Source organism: Ictidomys tridecemlineatus, chromosome 9 (genome assembly GCF_052094955.1).
Source record: "Ictidomys tridecemlineatus isolate mIctTri1 chromosome 9, mIctTri1.hap1, whole genome shotgun sequence".
NCBI classification, from domain to species: domain Eukaryota; kingdom Metazoa; phylum Chordata; class Mammalia; order Rodentia; family Sciuridae; genus Ictidomys; species Ictidomys tridecemlineatus.
Window position 1 is genome coordinate 19,802,650 of NC_135485.1, and position 22,845 is coordinate 19,825,494.

The 22,845-nt window shown below is 33.6% G+C and overlaps 1 protein-coding gene across 5 annotated transcripts in view; it reads left to right on the forward strand.

Annotated features, from left to right (window-relative positions):
- The window catches only part of Stim2 (stromal interaction molecule 2), a 169,013-nt gene that overhangs the window by 68,301 nt on the left and 77,867 nt on the right, over window positions 1-22,845 (forward strand). For all 5 annotated transcript variants that reach the window (XM_078021165.1, XM_078021166.1, XM_078021167.1 and 2 more), the window contains exon 2: window positions 863-993. In XM_078021165.1, the coding sequence (XP_077877291.1) occupies window positions 863-993 (131 nt within the window). The remainder of the gene's footprint in view (window positions 1-862; window positions 994-22,845) is intronic.

A 22,845-nucleotide genomic window follows, 5' to 3' on the forward strand; every position in this document is an offset into this window, starting at 1 on the left:
TTGTCAGTCCACCAGTCTGCCATATAAGGTCTGAGTGAAGTTCGGCAATACTTGTTTTGGTATATTTATTACTATTGTATCAACAGAAGGACTTTTCATCACTCTGATTTTAAGCCTTTGAAAAACCTTATATGATCCCTAACTTGTTAGTTTTTGACAACTTGAATATGAGGATTCACACATATTTTATAGGAAGAGGTTTAACAAATAAATGCATATTAATGAAAATATGAGCATGATTTAAATAATTCAGTCATTTTCTTTCTTTTTTCTTATTTAACCTAAGAGGTTATATATATTTGTAGAAAGTCATTGTAGTATCTTAAATAGAAAAATGAAAAAAAAATCTTGTGAATGTTCTACATTTCTTTTTTGTTTGTTTTGTAATCATTCCTTTCCTAGGACTTATATTTCAGTTAAACTGGTACACAAAAATAGCACCTTGTATTCTCTCTCTTTTTTTAAGTGTGAGTTTTTTTTTTTTTTTTGGTGTGTGTGTGTGGGGATGAATAATTAGTGAATATAATGGATGAGAAGAGATAGTTATAGAAGACTTTAGACAATTTGAATTTTGTACTGGTATAATTTTTTATTACACTGATAACTAATTTGAAGTTCAGAAAAAGAAGAAAATGGTGAGAGGCCAGACTAATATTAGTTGCCTAATATTAATGCAATTGGATTGTTAAATTTTGGTGAGATGTGTTCACATATTATATTTTTTTATGTGAAGAATACTGTGACATTTTTAAAGGTTCTTAGTCTGACTTCCTATGAAGTTTAAACAATTTTTCTTTTTTTCCAGAACTATAGCCTGTGTTTTGGTGTGACACGTTAGTAATTGTCCTTTGTTGTATTTCAGATCCCTGTATGTCACTGACTCCACCATGCTTCACAGAAGAAGATAGATTTAGTCTGGAAGCTCTTCAAACAATACATAAACAAATGGATGATGACAAAGATGGTGGAATTGAAGTAGATGAAAGCGATGAAGTAGGTGGAAAGGTTTCTGCCGTACCCTTCTATGACAGAGTGACTGTGTTTCTAGTCTAAAAATTTCCTCTCATTTCTCATGTGACTCAACTCCTTCATCTTTAACATTTTTAGCTTTTCTGTTTTCACATTGTAATTTTACTCTATAGATTTATGCAGTTTTTCTTTTTTTCCTGCCCACTTGTATACAAGTCTTCCCAGTTTTAAAAATATTTGTCTTATATTCTTGGGTTTTTCAAACTTATAGTCTGTTCTCACTGGATATTGCTGCTTTACAAACCACCTCAAAATATAGTGTCTTAAAATGATATTATTTTTCCCAGTTCTATGGGTTTACTGAGCTCAGCTGGGTAGCTTTTCTGTTCTCGTAATTCTAGACTGAGGTCCAATGGCAGTTGGCATTCATTTGAGAGCCCCTGGTGATGGAATGTCTAAGATGCCTTCTTATCTGCTGTCATTAGTTTTAAGTATTACCATCTTGCTCTTGACCTAGTTTCCCTCAGATTCTCCATAGAAGTTGTTTCTTTGACTGTGGTCTCATTCTAACCAAATCCACTGTTTTCAGGTCTCTTCAGCCTCTGTGTTGTATTTTTCAGTGTTGAGATGCTTCCTTTTTAGTTTACATAATAGTAAATTACATTATTTCCTACCTTACTGTCTCATGTTCCATAAATGTGATATCCTCTAATAATATTGTTATCTAGTAATTACATTCTCTAAAAATCAGTTGACTTGTTTGGCCTGCGGTTCAAAACAAATTTACTTTGAAACAGGTCCTCTGTTTTCAGGTCATTTCTGATTCAATCCATATTCCTGATCTTCCTGTATTGCTTTCTGCCAGACATTTTTACAGGTCTCTTATTTTTGCTTTACATAAAAGTAAGAGACCTCTAAAAAAAGTCTCTTACTTTTGCTTTATACAATTAGTATATTTAAAGCAAAATTCTGCTCTCCTATTTTGAATTTTTCACTCCTTAGTGGCGTTTCTGGACCTACCTCATCTCAATTTTTATTCTTCCAAATTAGAAGTTGGCAGATTTTTTTCTTCCATAAAGGGCCAATTCACAGATTGTACTGTGTCCTCCAAATACATATGTTGAATACCTCAGAATGTGACCTTACTTAAAAATCATATGATTGAAGTAGTTAGGATGAGGACATACTGGAGTAGAGTAGCCCCTTAACTCAGTATGACTGGTGTCCTTGTAGGAGAGGAGAATACCTGTAGATACACACAGGAGAGAAGACAGCCAGGTGACAGTGGAGACAAAGATTGGAGTTATGCAGCTGTAAGTCAAGGAATGCCAAGGATTATTGGTAAGAAAGTAATCCAGCAGCTAAGAAAGATTCATGGAATAGAGTCTGCTATAGAGACTTGGAGTGAGCATGGCCCCAATGATACTTTGATTTTTAGTCTCCAAATCTGTGAGAAAATGTATTTGTTATTTTTAAGCCATCTAGTGGTACTTTGTTATAGCAGTTCTAAGGAGACTAATAAAGGTAGTAAATATTTTATGCTTTGTGGGTCTTATGGTCTCTAATGTAAGTACTCAGTCTGCCACTGTATGGAAGCAGCCATAGACCATACAAGAACCCAATGGGCATGGGAGGGCATTCCAGTAGAATTTCATATGCAAAAGCAGACAGCAGGCTAGATTTTGTTTGTATTCCAACCCCTGTTAGAAGATGTTATGTCCTTAAAGCTTATGGCTTTTTCTATTTTTGCTACTAACTCTTATCTGCTTTAGTTATTTGCTTGTTCTGCTTTTTAAAAAATGACTTTAATTGTTGATGGACCTTTATTTTATTCATTTGCTTATGTGCTGTGCTGAGAATTGAACCCAGTGTCTCACACATGGTAGGCAAGTGCTCTACCACTGAGCCACAACACCAGCCCTGCTTGTTCTGTTTTAATCTAGGTATTTATTATCTTGTGCCTAGATTACTGTCTCCAAATTATTTCTCTTTGATCCATCATGATTATCACTTTGAGAGTGTTTTCTCAGTTAACAAATTTACAACAATTTTTAAATAGTCTATTAGATCAGATTTTAGCTCTTCAGTCTTACATTTAATGCCTCTGCACTAGTCAATTCCTGCTTCCTGAGATACTCCTTTCTTATTATGGTTAAGTCATTTTGGTTAGAGCTCAGTTTCATTGATGCCAAAATCATGGCTTTCACTTTTATTTATTTTTTTGATGGGTTTCTAACTCATTTACTCCTCAAAAAAACCCAAAAAACCCTCTTTGAAGCAAATATCATTATTGCCTTTATTTTTGAGATGAGGAAACTGAGACACAGAGAAGATAAGTAACTTGTTCAAAGTCACAAAGATACCAAGAAGTAAAGCTAGAATCTGAATCCAGGAATTGAAGCCTCTGAGGCCATGAGCTTATTAATCTTTGGCTGTCACTTTTAAATAGACCAATTCATTTAATTTGTTTCTAGAACTACAGACTGTATGTAATCCTATCTTGCAATGCTTTCACTTTTGGAAGTATATGAAACATATAAATATGTTTTGTTGTCGATGGATTTTCGAAAGTATTACTCTTACTACCATTTTATCATATTGAGTTGATAATTCATCATGTTAACATTATTATCGTTTTCCTTTCTCTCTCCCTTCTCCTCACAGAATAAAATTACTACTTTTTAGTAATGATAATTGAATTATTATCATTTATTCTTCATAATCTTCCCAAGATTGTCTAAATTGTTTACTTAGTTAAAGGTAATTTAGATGGTTAATAATTTGAGCATTAAATATGTTAGATTTTTATAGGGCTAAATTATTTTCTGAGCTAAGTAGATTTTGTGAAATTGTTGTGTATTTTCTTAGTCATTTCCAGTATGAAGGGATTAGCTTTGTCAAACAAATTCACTGTCATTTCTTTGTATGGTAGAAAGAGGAAGGGCTATTGGTGGGAGGCATCCGTTTACTACCCTTTGGGTCTTTTCATAGGGTATCTCATAAAATGGCAATGGACTTTCCTTGGAGCTAATGATAGTACTGAGAGAAAGAGTAGGGAACAGGAAAAGGACTAGCAATATGGAAGTTACTTTGTTTGAAACTAATCTTGAAGCGGTGTCCCATCACTTTTGTGGTATCCTGCTTATAAGTTTTGAAACAAAGCTTACTTCACCAATCTTTTACTGATCACCTATTGGTTGCTAGAGAGTGTGTGAGGTAATGGCTTTGTAAAGATGAACAAAGACAAGTGGTGTGTCTTTACCAGTCATTTTATGGAAAAAACACATTGATTTGTCCTGGAAGAACTGAGGCATGGTTAAGATCAGTAGTGCTAAGAGATAAGACCTGAGAAAAGGCATGAGAAAGCAGTAAATTAAGACTGGGGTGATTCATGGATATCAAGTAAGTAAGGCACCAGGGGAGACCACTGAAGAGCTGGTGAGACAGTGAATCAGCCGTGGTAGAGTTCCGAACCCCAGGTGTATCAGTACATGGTGCAAAGGGCAGGTGAGTCACAGGGCAGCTCCCCTGCTTTTCAGAGTTTCTTGAAAGCTAAAAACAGTCTCTGGAGTTCTTCATTTTTTAAAATATCTTTAAAAAGTCATTTTGTCTTTGCTAAATGTACATATTAAGGGGCACTTAGACACTTATCAGAAATGTTATTCCATCTTGATGAAATTTATGGATTCTTAGGTAATTATTTTAGTCACCTTTTTTTTGCTGCTGTTACCAAAAGACCTGACAAGAACAATTTTTTTTTAAAGAATTTTAAAAAAAATATTTATTCTTTAGTTTTTGGCAGACACAGCATCTTTGTTTGTATGTGGTACTGAGGATCGAACCCGGGCCACACGCATGCCAGGTGAGCGCGCTACCGCTTGAGCCACATCCCTAGCCCAAGACCTGACAAGGACAATTTTAAGGAGGAAAAGTTTATTTGGGGTGGTCATAGTTTCAGAGGGCTCAGTCCATAGATGACTGATGCCATTACTCAGGATCTGAGGCAAAGGCAGAAAGAACTTCCTGGCTGACCTTGTGGTGAAGGAAAGTGACTGGGAACTTGGCGTCCGGAAGTGGAGAGAACTCTATTCAATAAGGACAAAATATATACCTTAAAGGTACTCCCAGGGACTCACCTCCTCCAGCCACACCTAGCCTGCCTTCAGTTACCACCCAGTTAATCCCCACCCAGGGGATTAATGCACCTATTAGCTTAATGCTCTCTTAACCCAATCCTTTCAGCTCTAAACTTTCTTGCATTGTCTCACACATGGGCTTTTCCTGGAAACCTCACATCTAAACCATAACAGTAATGAGGTAAATCTTCAATCAAACAGATTAATATAAGTTGAGGGAAAAATGAAATACAAGTAGATTTGATGCAAATGTAGAAATGTATATGGTTCAAATACAGTCCTTCAAATAGTATTGTTAAATCACTTGACATTTCTTTTTTCTTTTTTTTTTTTAGCACTTCAGATTGAACCACTGAGCTACATCCCCAGTCTTTTAGTTTTTTGAGTCAAGGTTTCACAGAGTTGCTTAGGACCTTGCTAAAGTTGCTGAGGCTTGCCTCTGAACTTGTGATTCTCCTACCTTAGTCTCTTGAGCTTGCTGGGATTATAGGTGTGTGCCATTGTGCCCAGTTATACTTTTTAAAATGAAAAAAAATCAAAGGCCTTTTTAGAAGCCTAAAGTAGCTCTCATATACTGTATTTCTCCAAACTATTTTTTAAAATTTATTAGTTGTAGATGAACAATACCTTTATTTATTTATCTTTATGTGGTACTGAGGCTCGAACCCAGTGCCTCACATATGCTAGGTGAGCACTCTACCACTGAGCCATAACCCCAGCCCCCTATTTTTTTTTTAAATCATGCTATCAAGCTATTAGGAAAAAGGTTTTGTGTAGGCTCTCTCTGATCAAAATTTTAAATAAATACTTGTATTTAATTGTATAGATATGTATTATAGATTTTATATTTATACACATACAAACTCTTATACCAGTGTTATATCTTTTTAAAATGTTCACAAACATATAAATTTAAAGATATGAGATAAAATTAAATATAAGGATAAATTTAAATATTTTCTCCCTCTCTACTGGATTAGATTGTGTATCTCTCTCAGGTCTGGAAATCTAGTTTGGAAGCCACTGCACTAATGAATTGTAAAGCAAGGTCATGTTGTAAATCACTTAGACTATATTCCATTTTAATAAAAACAAGGACTTTTGAGAGTTTTTTGAGAAAACAATTTCCAGAGACACTGCTAATATTAGTATATATTTTCTAGTTTCTACCATTACCATGTATGTTTGTTAATCATATAGCATATAAATTACAGATATTCTTATGATGAGCACTCTCCTTTTCATGACTGAAGTTAGCTCTGATACTTGTAATACCTGCAAAAAATGACAAACCCCACTTATTTATACTAATTTAGAATAAACTACTGGAATGAATGAGGCAGGAAATTTAGATATTTTGATAAGGAAAGACACGATTAAATTCTGTATTTTTTTGAAAAATAGCCTTTCTTATTTATAAATATGTTCCAATGACTTATTTTAGCTACAACTTTTATGAGTTTTTGAGTTTAATTTGTATTTGGATTATGTTTAATTATTGTTCTGAAGACACCTTAGAAGTAATCCTTATAACACCTTTAAACAGAAGTCTGTGGAAGAAAAACTTATGTAGAAGGAAATAATATATTGGGGAATACTCAAAAGTATTTTAATATTTGACAACTCACCAAAAATATATTAAGCGCCACATATTTGTCATTTTGGTTACCTCTTATTTGTTTACTTGTAGTTAACTGCAGTTTAAACTATTCAAATGATAATGGGGCTATTATATACATGTTTTGGAAGCAAAGTAGAAAAATTATTGGTCCACTCTAGTAGTTTGTCTTTATCCTACAAAATAAGGAAGGACAGGCATCCTGGGAGCCAAGTCCTTGGGCCTCAAGGGAGAAGAGAAGTGGATGAAAAGAGAGTTGACATAATTTGGAGAAATTGTTCTAATGAATAAATCAATGTTTGTTCCCTAGAAAAGCAGCATAAATGTCACGTGAAAAAAATGCAAATTCTCGGGTACTACTGTGGCCCTGCTTGAATTAGAAACTTGGAGGTGGAATCCAGCAATCTTTTTCTATAAATCCTTTGAATGATTCTTGTATTTGATGAAGTTTGAGGGCTACCTGATTTAAATTTCAGGACGTTGATAGTAGCCAGAACCTCTTTATGAACCTTTTATGAGTACATAGTATATTTATAAATCTTATTTTATTATGATTGGATTCATGAAAAAATGATTTATAACTTATCCTTTGCACCTTAATAAATCTTATTCTCCTCTTCCTCCTCCCTCCCTTTCTCCTCCTTCTCCTCCTCCTTCTCCTCTTCTTCTTCTTCTCCTTTTTGCTTTTATAACAGTTTTTTATAATCTAAGGCACAGTATTTATATTTGGCCACTGTGATGGTCTTGGAAAAGACGATGTTTTTTGCCCTTCTATTTTGTGATTTTACTTTTGTTAAGTTCCACCTTAAAAATGTCTTCCAGTAGTTTCTGTTGAATGATGTGCTTCAAATGGTAAATAAATATCTCTTAAATGCAACTTACTGATAAACTGGGGAAGTGTGACCTATAGTATGAGATCTGTATATGAGGAATTAAAAACTTCTGAAATCATTTTATGGCTTCACAGAACATTGAAACATTCAATTCAGTACTATTTGTCTCTTTCTGGGAGTTACCACAATCCCTGCTTCAACCAGTAAATCTTTTAGCCTACTCACTCAAATTCTTTTGGCTTTGTTTAATCAGACCTCATAGTAATTATGTATTTTCATTAAAAAATATTTTCTCTTCCTGTTCCATCAGTTTTTTTTTTTCCTTTCAGTGTTTGGGATGGAAACCAGAGTCTTGCACTTGCTAGGCAAATGCTCTACCACTGAGCATGCCCTCCAACCTCCATTAATTTTTTATTTACCTCAATAAGCATTCATAGTTAGTATAGTACAGACTGAAAGGGGGCAGAAGAGTAGGAGTGTGAATCAGGACTGTGCATCTGGACTTCTCTTCTTTAGTTCTAGCCTAATTGTACTGCCAGTCCTGCTCTTTTCCTCCCCCTCCTTCTCTGAGCATTTTTAGAGGATCACAGCATGGCATTGTATTTATGTAATACATTTATTTGATAGTTTAGCACACTTTCACTTATTGTCTCAGCTTCTAAAAGATGTCTGAATTTGGGTAGGTATAGAACCTATCTATTCCCATTAACACTATTACCCTTATATTATTGTTGTTTCAGGTCAAGTGACCTATATAATTCATCATTCAAACTGGGTTACCCTTGAGAGTGAAAAGGGGTGCTGTTAATAATGACATCAAGGCAATGGGTGTAAATGAGGCCTGTTCCAGGCCAACAGGCCATATAATTACTCTCACTATATGACTTATCATAGTCTGTTTCTGTTGTATTTAACCTTTATCTGTGTCTTATCCCTCACAAGTTATTAAATTGGAAACTATTGTGCCAAGATTCATGTTAATAGTAAAGCTTGTATCTATTTTAGTTTATTATTCTGAATATTTTCATATAATATACTTTATTTTCTATTAACATGACAGAAACATATAGAAATTTTTTAATTTCTGTTTTTGCTTAGAAGTTTTAGAAATTTCTTTATTGTTTAGAAATAATACAACTGGAAAATATTTCTTATATTAAAATAATGTTGATTCTCCTTCATTGATGTTAGAATTTTTTTCTTTTAGTAGTATATGTTTTGGCTTTCCCAAATTTTCTTACTTTTAAAAAATGTACTCCTCAGCTTTATTGAGGTGTAATTGACAATAAAAATTATATATGGTATACAATATGATGATTTGATGCATGTGTATATTGTGAAATGATTACCACAGCCAAACTAATTAACACATTTATTACTTCACGTATCAAAGAGTACAAATTTCACTTATAAGATGAATAAGTTTGGGAATCTAAGTAAAACTGGTAACTAGTTAATGACACTGTATAAAAAACATGATATTTGCTATAATTAAGTATTCTCATCACAAAAGTAAAAAAAGGTAACCAAATTTTAATATCTGAAGAATTTTACATAGTAGTGTAAGCTTTTTATGAGCCTATCCAGAATTTATCCTGCTGGAATTTCTCCAAGAGTTTAGAGCTATAGTCACTAACCATATAGGCTTTAGGAGACTTTTTTTCTCTAGAAAACTGTTTGGGTGTTCTTTTTGTTTTTTAATTTTTTTTAATTGTATATGGACACAATACCTTTATTTTATTTTTATATGGTGCTGAGGATCGAACCCAGTGCCTTCCACATGTGAGGTGATTACTCTACCACTGAGCTACAACCCCAGCCCTATTTGGATGTTCTTTAAAGGTATACAGTACTGTGAAGTTGTTCTTATCCTCAGATAATCCCAGCATATGTGATGTAACCTCATGGTTTATGAAAAATTTATGTTGTCTCACATTATCTCAGCAGTGCATTTTTAGAGATGCTGGTCTCATTTGTGTGTGTGTGTGTGTGTGTGTGTGTGTGTGGATGAAGAGACTGAGGCTTAAGGAGTTGATACTCTTACCCAGTGTGTGTAAGGACTGGAATTTGAGTCCAATTATCCCAGCTCTTATTCACTCTGTAACATGTTTAGACATAGTTCCAAATTACTGTTGTTTTTGTTTGTTTGCTTTTAACTCTCCAATTTTGAGCTCTGAAAACCGAAAGAACTTCTCTGCATATATTAAACTGTATTCATTATTGACCTCAGTTTTAGTTTGAGACTTCTGGTTATTGTTATCATCAGCTCCTTTACTAAGACCTCATTCCTTGTTTGACTACTATACTTTGGTTTGAATTTTGCTATAGTGACTTATGTTTTGAGTATTATCTTGAGGTTGGCTGGAAAGTCCACCTTACCTATTTTTAAAGATAACCTTTTCCTCTACTTATTTAAAACTGTGATGTATATTTTGGGTCTGGAATGTCCTTCAAAGGCTCATGTGTTAAAGATTTGACACTTAGCATTGGGAGTTGGTGGGACCTTTAGAAGGTGGGGCCTAGTGGAAGGAAGTTAGGTAATTGGGGGCATGACCTTGAAGGAGATATTTGAACCCTAGCCCTTCTGTCTCTCTGCTTCCTGGACACTATGAGAATATCAGATCTACTCACAACATACTTCTGCAATGATGTACTGTGCTACCACAGTCCTTAAGCAATAGGACCAAGCAGCCATAAAGTGTAAACTCTGAAACCATGAGTCAAAATAAACCTTTCCTTTTTTTTTTAAGTTGATTGACTTTAGGTGCTTGTTATAATAACAGAAGGCTGACTAACCCTGTGTTAAACTTTCTATCCTGGTCTTTATGGGTCTGGTTTGGCTTGAACTGCTCACAGTCTACCATTGGTACTACTAAGTATTAAAAATTTACTATATACTGTCCCATTGGCCTTGTAATAATCTTAATGGGTCTGTAGGGCTGAAACTGATAAGGAAATACTCCTTTAAAATGAAAGGATCTGAAGTTTACCTTAATCTGAAGTTTTTTTTTTTTAATTAAAATTTGTTTTTGGTTGTTGATGGACCTTTATTTTTATTATTTATTTATATGCAGTGCTGAGAATCAAACCCAGTGCCTCATACATGCTAGGCAAGTGCTCTGCCACTGAGCTACAACCCCAGCCCCTGAAGATGTTTAAAGGAATTGAAATAGAATATTTGAGAGTCTTTCACTTTCTTTACAAATCCTTTTAAATTGACTTTATGGATTTATTACTTTTGTATTCATAGAAAAAAATTCAATTTCTGATTAGGTATAGGAATTTTTATGTTTTGATTTTTGTTTTATTCTCATTTTCTCTTTATTTTATTTTCTCCTGGTCTCCTTCAGGGCCTGGGAAATATGCCTGACATTGTTGATCATTCAGTTAAACATAAAACACCTAATGTTTTAAAATACCTGTTTAAATTCAGTACTGTACTAAATGTGGGGCAGACTGAAAATATGAGTATAAACCCCCATGAACTTATTATCTAGTAGGACATATAATATCACATATATATAAAACAAGGCACATTATGACAAATTATGTACTAGAGATATGAATGAATTGTGAAAATCTCTTGTGTTTTAAGGAGAGAGTACACATCTGTTTAAGGAATATTATGAAAAGTCTGATGGAGAGTCCTTTAGCTGAAATTTGTGAAAATAGGTACAGTTTTCACAGATTCAGATGATTCTACGATGTGGGTTCAGGATGGGGAAAAAGCAGCAGAGCCAGAATGCGGAACACTAATTACACAGTGAAATCACTGTCAGACTGGAGTGTTAGTTAGTGTTACTTTGTTGGGGATAAAACTGAGAAGAACTTGTTTGGTCTTATTCCTTCTTCCTGTTTTGTCTGCTTCTCTGATTGATTAGTTGTTTTTTATTTTCTTACCCTCTAAGCATTTGTATTTGACTTTGGTCTCCTCCTCTCACTTTCTAGAAGTTGTTTTTCAGGCTCATGATTATTACATCTGCATGTTTTCAGTTCTGACTTCTGTCCAAATCCTACTCACATGTTTGGTCAGCTAGGATCTCCAACTCTGTTTTAAATGCAAACAAACTACATTATTTTCTATCTAGAAATTTTCATGCTGAACCAATCACTGTCTTCCTTAAAAAACTGTACCTGTTTTTCTTTAAATATGTTGTCATTTTTATTGTTGGCATCACTGTTTTACGTACAACTCGGGCTTAGTGCTGCAGTCTCATCTTTGTCTGCATTCTTGTCTTATTCTCTTGAGTTCTTGAGTTTTATTAGTATTTGACTTCAGACTGTTCTTGTGAGTCTTTTCCTCCTTAAATCCATTGTGATGGTTATTATTTGATAGAAACATTTTAGAATATGTTGTATTGTGTTTCTCTCCCCTACATCCCCATAGTTCAGTGGTTTCAAACCACTTTTTACAATGCAGATGGCTGAGCCCATCCTCAGATTTTCTGATTGAATAGGTCTGGGATGAAACCCAATAATTTGTCATTTTAACAAGTTCTTTGTGATGCTGATATTGCTTGTCTAGTGGCCAACTCTGAGAACCACTGTCATAGAGTACCAAATATAGTCTAAACTTCTTAGTTTGTCATTTATAACCTTTCATAGTAGAGTCACATTCTACCTCTGCAGCCATGATCATTTACTATGTAGCTTTTTCAGCAAAAGTGTAGAGAGAGATTTACAGCCATCTTGTAAGATTAATTTTCATTTTAAAATTTAGTTGAAATAGAACTTCCTTTTTTTATAATACAGTTGTCTCTTTTTAAAAATATTTATTTTTTAGCTGTAGTCAGACACAATACCTTTACTTTATTTATTTATTTTTATTTGGTGCTGAGGATCAAACCCAGGGCCTCACATGTGCTGAGCGAATGCTCTACTGCTGAGCCACAACCCCAGCCCTATCTCTGGTTTTTTTTTTTTTTTTTTTGTATTTTCTTCCATCGTTATTCTTCTAAGCCAAAATAATCTTTTGTTTTGTACTGTTTTCCGTTATGTATTTGGTTTTTTGTAGTTTATCTTGACTCTTATTCCCATTTTATTTTCTTTATCCAATTCCATGCTTGGGGTTTACCTGTTCCACATTAGTTACATAGTATGTATGTCTTGATAAAGGGAATGAAACTGTTTTTATAAATTGTAACTAGGAGAATTAGAAGCCTTCATTCACTAAATATTCATGAAGGATTTTCATGTTCAAAGAAGTGGATTATAGTTACTACCCCCATTATAGTCACTACCCCCATTATAGTCACTACCCCCATTATAGTCACTACCCCTTAAACACAACAAAATAAAATTTCACTATTCCCTTATCGATAGGAGTATTTTAAACTCTTCTAAAATTTTTTGTATACCTTCCTGAAAAAAAAAAAAACCAGCAAATGGTAAAGACATTTGAAATCATACAGTGTGTCAAATTAATGGGATTTCTTAATGATTGGCTTTCCTAAAGTTCCTAGGAGAGGAACAGTATATTTGGAAGTAAATAGTATCTTTTTAAATGGATACAGTTGTGCCTTTGTAAGATAATGAATTTCTTGAAACTTTCGATTACTTAAGTTTTTTTTTTTTTTCTTAAAGTTTCATACAGTTTAATGCAGGGATTTGGGTGTACAGTTGGGTGAATTTTAAAAATGTGCATACCCATGTTTGTATCATGCAAATTGGGATACAAAATATTGGGATCCTCACATTTTAATGATGTTATTTTCTTTTGTACATGAAGTAAAGAGAAATCGTTTTGGGTTGCTGTATTATCTAAGTATAATTGGTCAGTAATTTTTCTTTAACTCTCCATTGCTAGTTTACTTCCCATGCTTTGTAGTATGTTTAAAATCTTATGCCAGTTATTTGATCCTAACCAAGGATCCTAATTTGGTGTGGGGAAAATTTTCTCTCTCCTGTCAGAGATCATGTAATCACTGGGAGCTCACAATCTGCATTTGTGTCTGTAAACTCTTGTTGTTTTTTTTTCTCTTATTACTACGGCTTCAGTTTGTGTTCCTTGCAAAGTGAATTCCTTTACTTGTGTACCTTGATCTCATCTCATTTTCCTAGAGTCAGGCTTTAGAAATTTTCTTCTTTCCAACAACTGTATTTTCCTTTTTTTTTTGCTGGAACTTTCCCATATGTCTGAAACTTATTATTTTTCTTACTCTTAAACACAACAAAATAAAAACTTGTCCTGACTCTACTTTTTCTTTTGCCTTTATTATTTTCTCCTTTGATTCCAACAGACCCCCTCAGAAGTACTTGTGTATTATTTCTCTCATTTTTTTTCTTGAACTCACTTAGGCTTTTGCAATTGTTAGTCCATAAAAACTGTTTTTTTTTTTATAACTCACTAGTGATATCCATGTTGCTGTGCAGTTGAACATGCTTTCATTTAAAAATACTTATAATATTTTATATATAATAATTATAATACTTTAACCATACTCTCCCTATTTTACCTCTAGTGTGTTGATGGTTCTTATTAGTTTCTTGGCTGGTTTTGTCTTTAATACTCTGTCCTTATGCCTCTTTTCCTATTTATGTCCTTTGATGATCTTGCCTAATTTCAGGCTTTAAAATACTCTTTTTTCTTTGTTTTCCAGAAATATATCTGGATTCATATATTGTACTGCATAAACATCTCCATTTGAACATCTAATACTCATTTTAAATTTAACTGTTCAAAATTAAGTCCTCATTTTCTGCTTTTCTCAGATCTCTTCTCTGTTTTTGCTTTTTTCACTGGAGTTACTGTTTAAATAGCTGCATCATAATAATCTTTGAGTGGGCAGAAAACTGGCATCATTGTGGTTGTTTTGTGATCTCATCTGCTATGGTTATTGCCAGATTTATTAATTTATTAAAAGTTGTAAAATGCCAATATTTTAATTCTGTTTTTTTTATTAGCATACTTCTTCAAAGAGAAATTTTCATATATCAGTTATTTGTATATTTATGTAGCTAAGACAGACTAAATGATTGATTTTTTTCCCTTCCATATATACTTTTAAATCAATCAAGTAGTTTTTAACATTCCTCCAAAGCAAACAATAGAGTTTTGTTTGTGTGTGTGTGTGTGTGTGTGTGTGTGTGTATGTGTGTTTATGCATGTGTGTATTAGTATCCTGAACTTATGGATTTAAATGAGCCTCAAACTACTATTATTATCTCTTGTTGCTTTAATTGTCCCATTTTGGGATTTGGAAACTTACTTAGGCTTGTATATTTATCCTTAGTAAGTAATCTTTGATAAGTTTGTTTTCTACTGTGACAAAAGATGTTTCAGGTTCAGTTTAAGCCTTTTTCTTCAGTTCTTATTTTGTTTAGAAGGTATATCCCATTAGGCACATATGATCAAAACACCCATAAATCAAACTCATTCTTACACATCAGCAATGAATCCACTAACAGAGAAATTAGGAAAACTACCCTATACACGATAGTTTAAAAAAAAAAAAACACCAACAAAACAAAATCTGGGAATCAATCTTAAAAAGTTATAGTGATGTCAGTTAGATTGATGCTAACTGATGCTAATTGATGCTAACTTACATGTACAACTGTTGTATTTGTTTATAATGTCATTATATAAGCTCCACATGCAAAAATCATTATTTTTCTTCCGTTAGTATTAAGATAAAGCAGTACAGGTGGTTTATGACTTATGATAGTTTTGGATTACATATCTTTACAAAGCAGTGAAAGTGGTCCATATTTGGTAGAAACTGTATTTTGAATTTTGAATATTTGATTTTTTTCCTAGGCCAGGAAAATGCAGTATAATAGTCTCTTACAATGCTCTACATTGGGAAATGGCAACTACAGCTCCTAAACTCTGCTATTATGAGACTAAACAAGAAGTAACTCTACAGTGTTCTGTGTTGCTAAGCTGTGATTTGTGGTAGATATATTAAATTTTTTTCTACCTTATGATATTTTCAGCTTATGATGGGCTTAGTGGGATAGTACTTCAGTTTGAGAAGCATCTGTAAATTCAATTAATAGAATGAATATGCCAGAAATAGAATTATGTATTATTAGATTGAACCTTGGGAAAATATTGATACAATACCACACTTTATTTATTTATTTATTTAGATACTGGGAATTGAAGCCAGGGGCACTTAACCAGTGAGCCATATCCCCAGCCCTTTTTTATATTTAATTTAGAGACAGAGTCTTACTGAGTTACTTAGGGCATTGCTAAGTTGATGAGGCTGGCTTTGAACTTGTGATCCTCCTACCTCAGCCTCCTGAGCCACTGGGATTATAGGTGTGCGTCACCATTCTTGGCCCATATTTTAAATTATAGTGTGATAACATTGCAGATATTGGGGATATTAAAGTATTTCCATAAATAATGCTTAGGTAATTTTTAAAGAAAATAAAACTAGATCCCTGCATTTTTATCTTACATCAAATATAAATCAATTAAACTTTAAATGATAAAAGTGAAACTACACAAATTAGAAGAAAATATAAGTGAAAACCTATTAGAATTTCTGATAAGAACCATTTAGTTTGCTTAAGGTGGTCTGATCAAACCTTGGTATTGAAAGTTGGTAATGAGGGGAAGATTCCCAGATGGAAGGAACTGTTGAATATAGCTCTGGGGTGCTCCCTCACCTATGTTCCCCACCCTCTGGTAGTGCTAGGGCTAGATCCCATAGGCCCACACCTACTAGGCAAACAGTCTGCCACTGAGCTATACCCAGCCTGTGATTCTGGTTTTTACCTTTAGATATTTTTTTCTTTCTGAAGGAGGGATCTCATTATTTGCTGCCACAGTTTTTTTTTTTTTTCTGCTGTGTGTGTATGTATGCATATGCTTACATGTCCTTCTGAGGGCTTACATTTTTGTGCACTCTTTTCTTCCCATTTATCTGACTTCAGTGTAGCATATGCCTTTCCTTTTGATTCACATAAAGTGGAAACAAAATTTGGATGGCTTCATATCCCTTAGTTTTCAGTGAAAGCATATGTTTTAGTCAGCGTTTTCTTTGCTGTGACCAAAATACCTGAAGAGCAATGTAGAAGAGGAAAATTTATTTTGGCTTATGGTTTCAGAGGTTCAGTTCACGGCTAGCTGACTCCATACCTTTGGGCCTGGGGTGAGGCAAAACATTATAGCAGAAGAATGTGACAGGGGAAGCAGCTCAGAATGTAGCAACCAGGAAGGAGACAGAGGGAGAAGGGACTGGGGAGAGGTTTCTCTTTACCAGCAGCAAAATACAAAGTCCAAATTGACGCCCCCCAGTGACCTGCTTCCTCTAGTCATACCCTCCCTGCCTACAGTTATTCCCTGTTTAATCCATCAGTGGATTAATCCACTGATTAGGGCATACCTCTCATTTCACCTCTCTAATCTATTTTACCTCTGAAAATTCTTGCATTGTTCTACATGTTAGCTTTGGAGGACACTGTATTTTATATGTAGTCATAATAATGTATAGTTAGATAGTCTGCTTTATAAAAGCAGTTTGCCAGTTGGATTTTGAGGTTCCTTATGTTTACAATTCCCCATTTGTTTCTAAAACATTCCATAATAAGGCTATGATACATGAAAGGAATTCCATTATAATTGGCCAAAGTAGAAGAGGAAATGATTGAGTCACAGGACTAGTCAGGTATGGTTAGATTCATGTGCTCAAACATCTCTCATCTGTTTTCTTTATTGGCCCTATTCTCAGGCTGTCTCCCTTTATGGTGCCCAAATAATTATTAACAGCCCTAAGTCAAATCCTGTTAGTTTTATAGCCTCAGTTAATAAAATTTATTTTTTTTAGTCATTCCAGCAAAAGTGAAATTCATTTTGGGTCTAATTGATCTGACATGATTACATACTGTAAGCACAGGAATAGGGATATTCTAGTTGGCTAGGCTTCCTGACATACACCTCCACAGAGGTATATGTAGACTGGTAGACTATGAGTGTCATAGTTATAGATTGCAATAATATTCATAATAATGATCATGATTATTGTTAAGATTGTTAACACATTTAAAAGTACTTCTTTTGTTAATACTTCATTTAAAAATTCTTTCATTTCAGAAAGTTTTCATTACAGTTGCTTAAAATTAGAATGTTTTTGCTCTGAAAGAGGCAATCTTCAGTAGTGTAGATGTACTTTCTTTTTCTGATGTTGGATACATTAAGTATTACTATACATACTCTATAATCTTTTTAAAAAATAGGAAATAGTAATTACTATCTGTATGGTGCACATGACTAGTTTCAAGCTTAATGAGTGAGAAGGGTAGTGGCTTCTAAGAAGTGGAGTCTTTGATAAACAGAAAATGCTTGTTACCTTTTTTAAAAAATATTTTTATTAGGACATTTAAGTTACTCATAATAGTAGGGTTTGTTTTGCTATAATTATGCATACATGAAATATAATTTTCTCAGTTTCAGTCCCTAGTACTTCCTCTTTTCCCTCCGCTACTTCCTCTCTCTGTTTCTTTACTGTGCTGATCTTTCCTTTATTTATTGTTTTTTAAATTGTTAGCTTTTTGAGGAGTGAAGGTGAGGAAATCTGTACAATAATTAATATAGAATGGTGAGGATAGATAAGCCATGGCTTAGTGAATCAACACTATACTACAATGTGTTCATTTTGTTGCTTGGTAGAATATATTTTTTTTTACTTATACTGTAATCTCCCTGTAACACTTTGTACTTATTTAGGATGAAATTGGTTTTGTTTTTGTTTGGATATTCTTACTATCCTTTATTCTATTACACAGTGAATCCTGACAAATTAATTTTTTGATACATTATCCATAATCTGAATTTTGGTATCCAGATTTATAGTTAAAGGAATTCCCTGAAAACCAGGTGTCACTAAACTTTCTCAGAGTTATCAGTGTCTATATTTATTTAAGATACTTCGAAGCATAGTAATTACAGAATTTACTTTGATATGTTGAATTTTATGGTTTAAATGATGGAGTTTTATTTTATCTCACAGTTCCATATGTATTTTAAGGCAGTTATGTACCAATGTTCTTCTGTTGGTAACTAAATAAATTAATTAAAGAGATAGGACCTAAATTAAGGTGATAAGTACTAATTAATACAATTTAATATAATTTAGAGTTTCTTTTCAATGAGAACTGTGTAGTTTATTAATAAATATATATGAAATAAAGGCTGTGTAGTAGTTATGAAATTAGTGTCCAGTTTCTGTTTTCAAAAAAACTGATGGTAACCTTTAATCATTATGCGCAAGGAATTGTTCTGAGATAGTTTTAAGTCTGTTTCCATGTGCCCTACTCTGAGATACCTCCATCTCACTTGAGGGTCTTTATTGTATGCAGGGGCTCACAGTTTAATCTGTAAGTATTGTCTCTCTTGGCTGCTTATCTAATCTTCTGATGACCTCCTGCATTTCCCATTCACTAATCAATGTTACCTTTATGTATTTTTCCCTTAGAATATTCTTTTTCATTATGTTCATAACATCATATACAAACATAGTACTTAATATATTTATTTGTCAGCTTTCTGTAGCTATAACAAAATATCTGAGCTTATCAACTTTAAAAAAGAAAGATTTATTTTGGCTTACAGTTTTGTGGATTTCAGTCCATTGGTGGTTGACTGCATTGCTTCTGGCCTGTGATGAAGTACTATATTATGAAGCGAACATGGGGCAGAGGAAGCCTGATCATCTCATGACCAGAATGAAGGAAAGAGAGAAAGGTTCCACAGTCTTCTTTGAGAGTAAGCCCCTAATAGCCAAAGACCTACCACCACCAGGCCTGATCTCTTAAAGGTCTCTACACCTTTCAAAAGGCCAAGCTGGGGACTATGCTTTTAACACATGGACCTTGGGGTACATTTAAGATTCAAATTATAGCAAAAAGTTTTAACATTTTTATTTTACAAATATTACATCAATCTAATTGACTAATTAAGGTATTTTAATGAAGAGTAGTTCTAAATGATTATATCGTATAAATATAGCATTGCTTTCTTTTAAGTACTTGCCAACTACTTGCTAAGCAGTAGTAGCATATAAACATAAAACACACTACTATTCTCTGTGATAGATACTATAAATAACCAATAGGACCTTGTTATAATGCATAATTGAATACACTTTCACTGCTAGTACTCTACTTAATTATATCCCCAGTATCAAAAAGAATCAATGATAGCTACTTCATAATTTAAGTGTTCAGACTGAATGTAGTCTTTACATTTCTATGACATGAAACAAATTCGTTAGTTCTGCAGAAAGTAAAAACTTCTAAAATATAGTATTCATGTCTTATTGATATTCTCATATCTACAAATACTATATACCTGTATTATAATTTAAAGAATCCCTTGCTAAAATTGCCCTCCAAAAATTATACTACTCTGGGTTTCCAATGATTTATGAATATGTCATTTCCTATACATTATTTAAAAGAGTACATCTTTTCCCCCAACAGCTTTATTGAAATAGCATTGACCTATACCATAGTTGCATGTATTTCCCTGCATAGTTACATTGCCAGTAATCTTAATGCTTTTATGAAGATTCACATTTCCATCTGGTATTGTTTTTTCTTCTGCTCATAAGACATTTGAAAATAATTTAAACATTTCTAGTAGTACAGGAATCCTGATGCTGAATTATTTTAGTGTTTGACTATCCAAAGAATTTTGTTTTTCACTTTTATAAGTAGTTGCTAAGCAGTAGTAGTGTATAAACACACACTTCTCAGTGATAGAAACTAGACATAACTAATAGGACCTTGTAATAACACATAATAATATGCTACCACTGCTAGTATTCTACAACGTAATTAGAGCTCCAGTATCAAAAAAGAACCAGTATCTGGGTGTGGTGGCTCACATCTATAATCCCAGCTACTTGAAAGTCTGAGGAGGATTTTCAGGGCAACTCAGCAAGAGTGTATCTTAAAATAAAAAGGGATGGGGATGTGACTCAGTGGTAAAGCCCCCTTGGGTTCAATCCCTAGTACTACAAACAAAGTAAGAACAAAAACAATAACCAGAGGTAGCTACTTTATATATATGTGTTCATATACCCATATATGTATATGTATACAATGCTTAAGTGTTTTCTGCATTGCATTGCATTGCATCTGATAAAACAATATGGTCTTCTCTTAATCTGTCTCCTTCCCATCTTTTTGCTTTAAGATATTTTCATTATCCCTGGGTTTGAGTATTATGTCTCATTGTGTATGTGTGTGTGTGTGCGCGCACACGTGCATCCCACCTATCTATCTATCTATCTATCTATCTATCTATCTATCTATCTATCTATCTATCTATCTATCTATTGTGGGGGTGGTGTGATGCTGTCATTGAGCCACATCCTCAATCCTTTAGTGATTTTTTTTATTATCTGTGGGTTCATAGTTTTATTAATAAGATTTAGAAAAACTTTGGCCTGTATTTCTTCAGATACATTTTTTGTCACCCTCTTTCCTCTACTCAGGACCTACAGTTATATATGTTAGGCTGTTGAGGTTGTTCCACAGCTCACTAGATTTTACTTGAGTTTGCTAGTATTTTCATCTTCCATGTTTTTCCATTAATCTCAATATATATTATGGTTTAGATACGAGGTGTCCCCCAAAGCTTATGTGTGAGACAATGCAAGAATGTTCAGAGGTGGTATGATTAGATTATGAGAGGTCTGACTTAATCAGTGTGTTAATCCAACTCTAGGCAGAATAGGGTATGGTTGGAGAAGTGGATCAGTGGGGGCTTGTTCTTGAGGTTTATATTTTGTCCCTGGTGAGTGGAGCTGCCTCTGCTTCCTGGTTGCCATGTCCTGAGCCACTTTCCTCCATCATACCCTTCTGCCACGATGTTCTGCCTCACCTTGAACCCAGAACTAAAGAATTAGCTGACTTTGGTAGAACCCACAAAACCATGAGACAAAATAAACTTTTTCTCCTCTAAATTGTTCTTGTAGGTCTTTTGGTCACAGCAGTGTAAAAATTGGCTAAAACTATTTTTTATCCTATAAATTGCAGTTTTCTTGTCTAAAATTTTGATTTTTTTAAACTTTAGATTTACATGTCTCACCTTATCATGTTCAATATTTATCCTAGTTTTTAGCATATAGACCGTAGCTATTTGAATGTATTTCTTTTTGTACCAATTCTCTCATATGTGCCATTTTCGGATTGGCTTTGATTGATTGATTTTTCTTCTAATTTTAGGTTGTATCTTCCTGTATCTTAGCATGTATGATAATTTTTTACCAAATGCCAGGCATTGTAAGTTTTACCATTTGCAGTGTAAGGTGTATATGTTCTATAAATGGTTTCAAGCTTTGTTCTGAACTAGGCTATACTTACTGAGAAACAGTTTAATAATGTACCAATTTTTTTTTACACTGTATAAAAAAATCACTTAATACAAGATGGTAACCTTCAAAGGCTTACCATCTTGCAGACAAGGAAACTAAAGCACAGAAAAGAAGTAACTTATGAAGGTCATAAGTTCTTATGGAGTTTTCTGAATGGTCCTGTAAGTGTGGACATACCAACCATCCTGTTTGAGTTAACAATTTTAGGATGAAGAGAAAAACATTCGTAATTCATGCTTTATTAGTGTGTTCTTGTGTGTGTGTGTGTTTCCTTTCTATTAAGAGTTTTGGAATTAGTGCCTTTTTACATAACATCCACGTTAGCACAGTGGTGAAAAACTTTTTGAAATTCTTCAAAATTTACCTTCAGTATTGGATTTTCCTTTTAAGTAGCTCCATGAGATAGAGTAAATGGCTAATCTTTCCTTCCTTAGTCTTAGTTTTCTTGTTTGTAAAATTGGGGACTATAGTAGTACGTTTTTGGTTGTATAGTCTTTCCTCTGAGATCTTATGCAAGCTATTTGAGAATTATTTTCAAGTAAGAATGCTGCAGTTGTTTATAAGGAATCCATCTGCTTTAACTGACTCACATATCAGACCTTGGACATTGTGTTGTTTTGATGACAGGTGTCCTTGGAACTTGCTTACATTGTCAGCAGAGAGGCTGTGATTTCCTTCTCCATCTCAGTGTTATTTGGTTTGTTTCAGAATATCCAAGAGTACTGGTAATCTTACCCTAATAAGTGTCTGGTCATCTCTAGAATATGTATTAATCCCACCAGTTTAGTCAGGGTAAAATTAATTATTCATGTTATATTTATTTACTTAGGCTTATAAAATATTTTTCTATGCACACCATCTAGGGATTTTAAATGTAATCTTCAAAACCATACAGAATAGAAATAGAAGGCTAAAGAGAGGTTAAATAACTTGTAAGTAAGTATCTAATAATA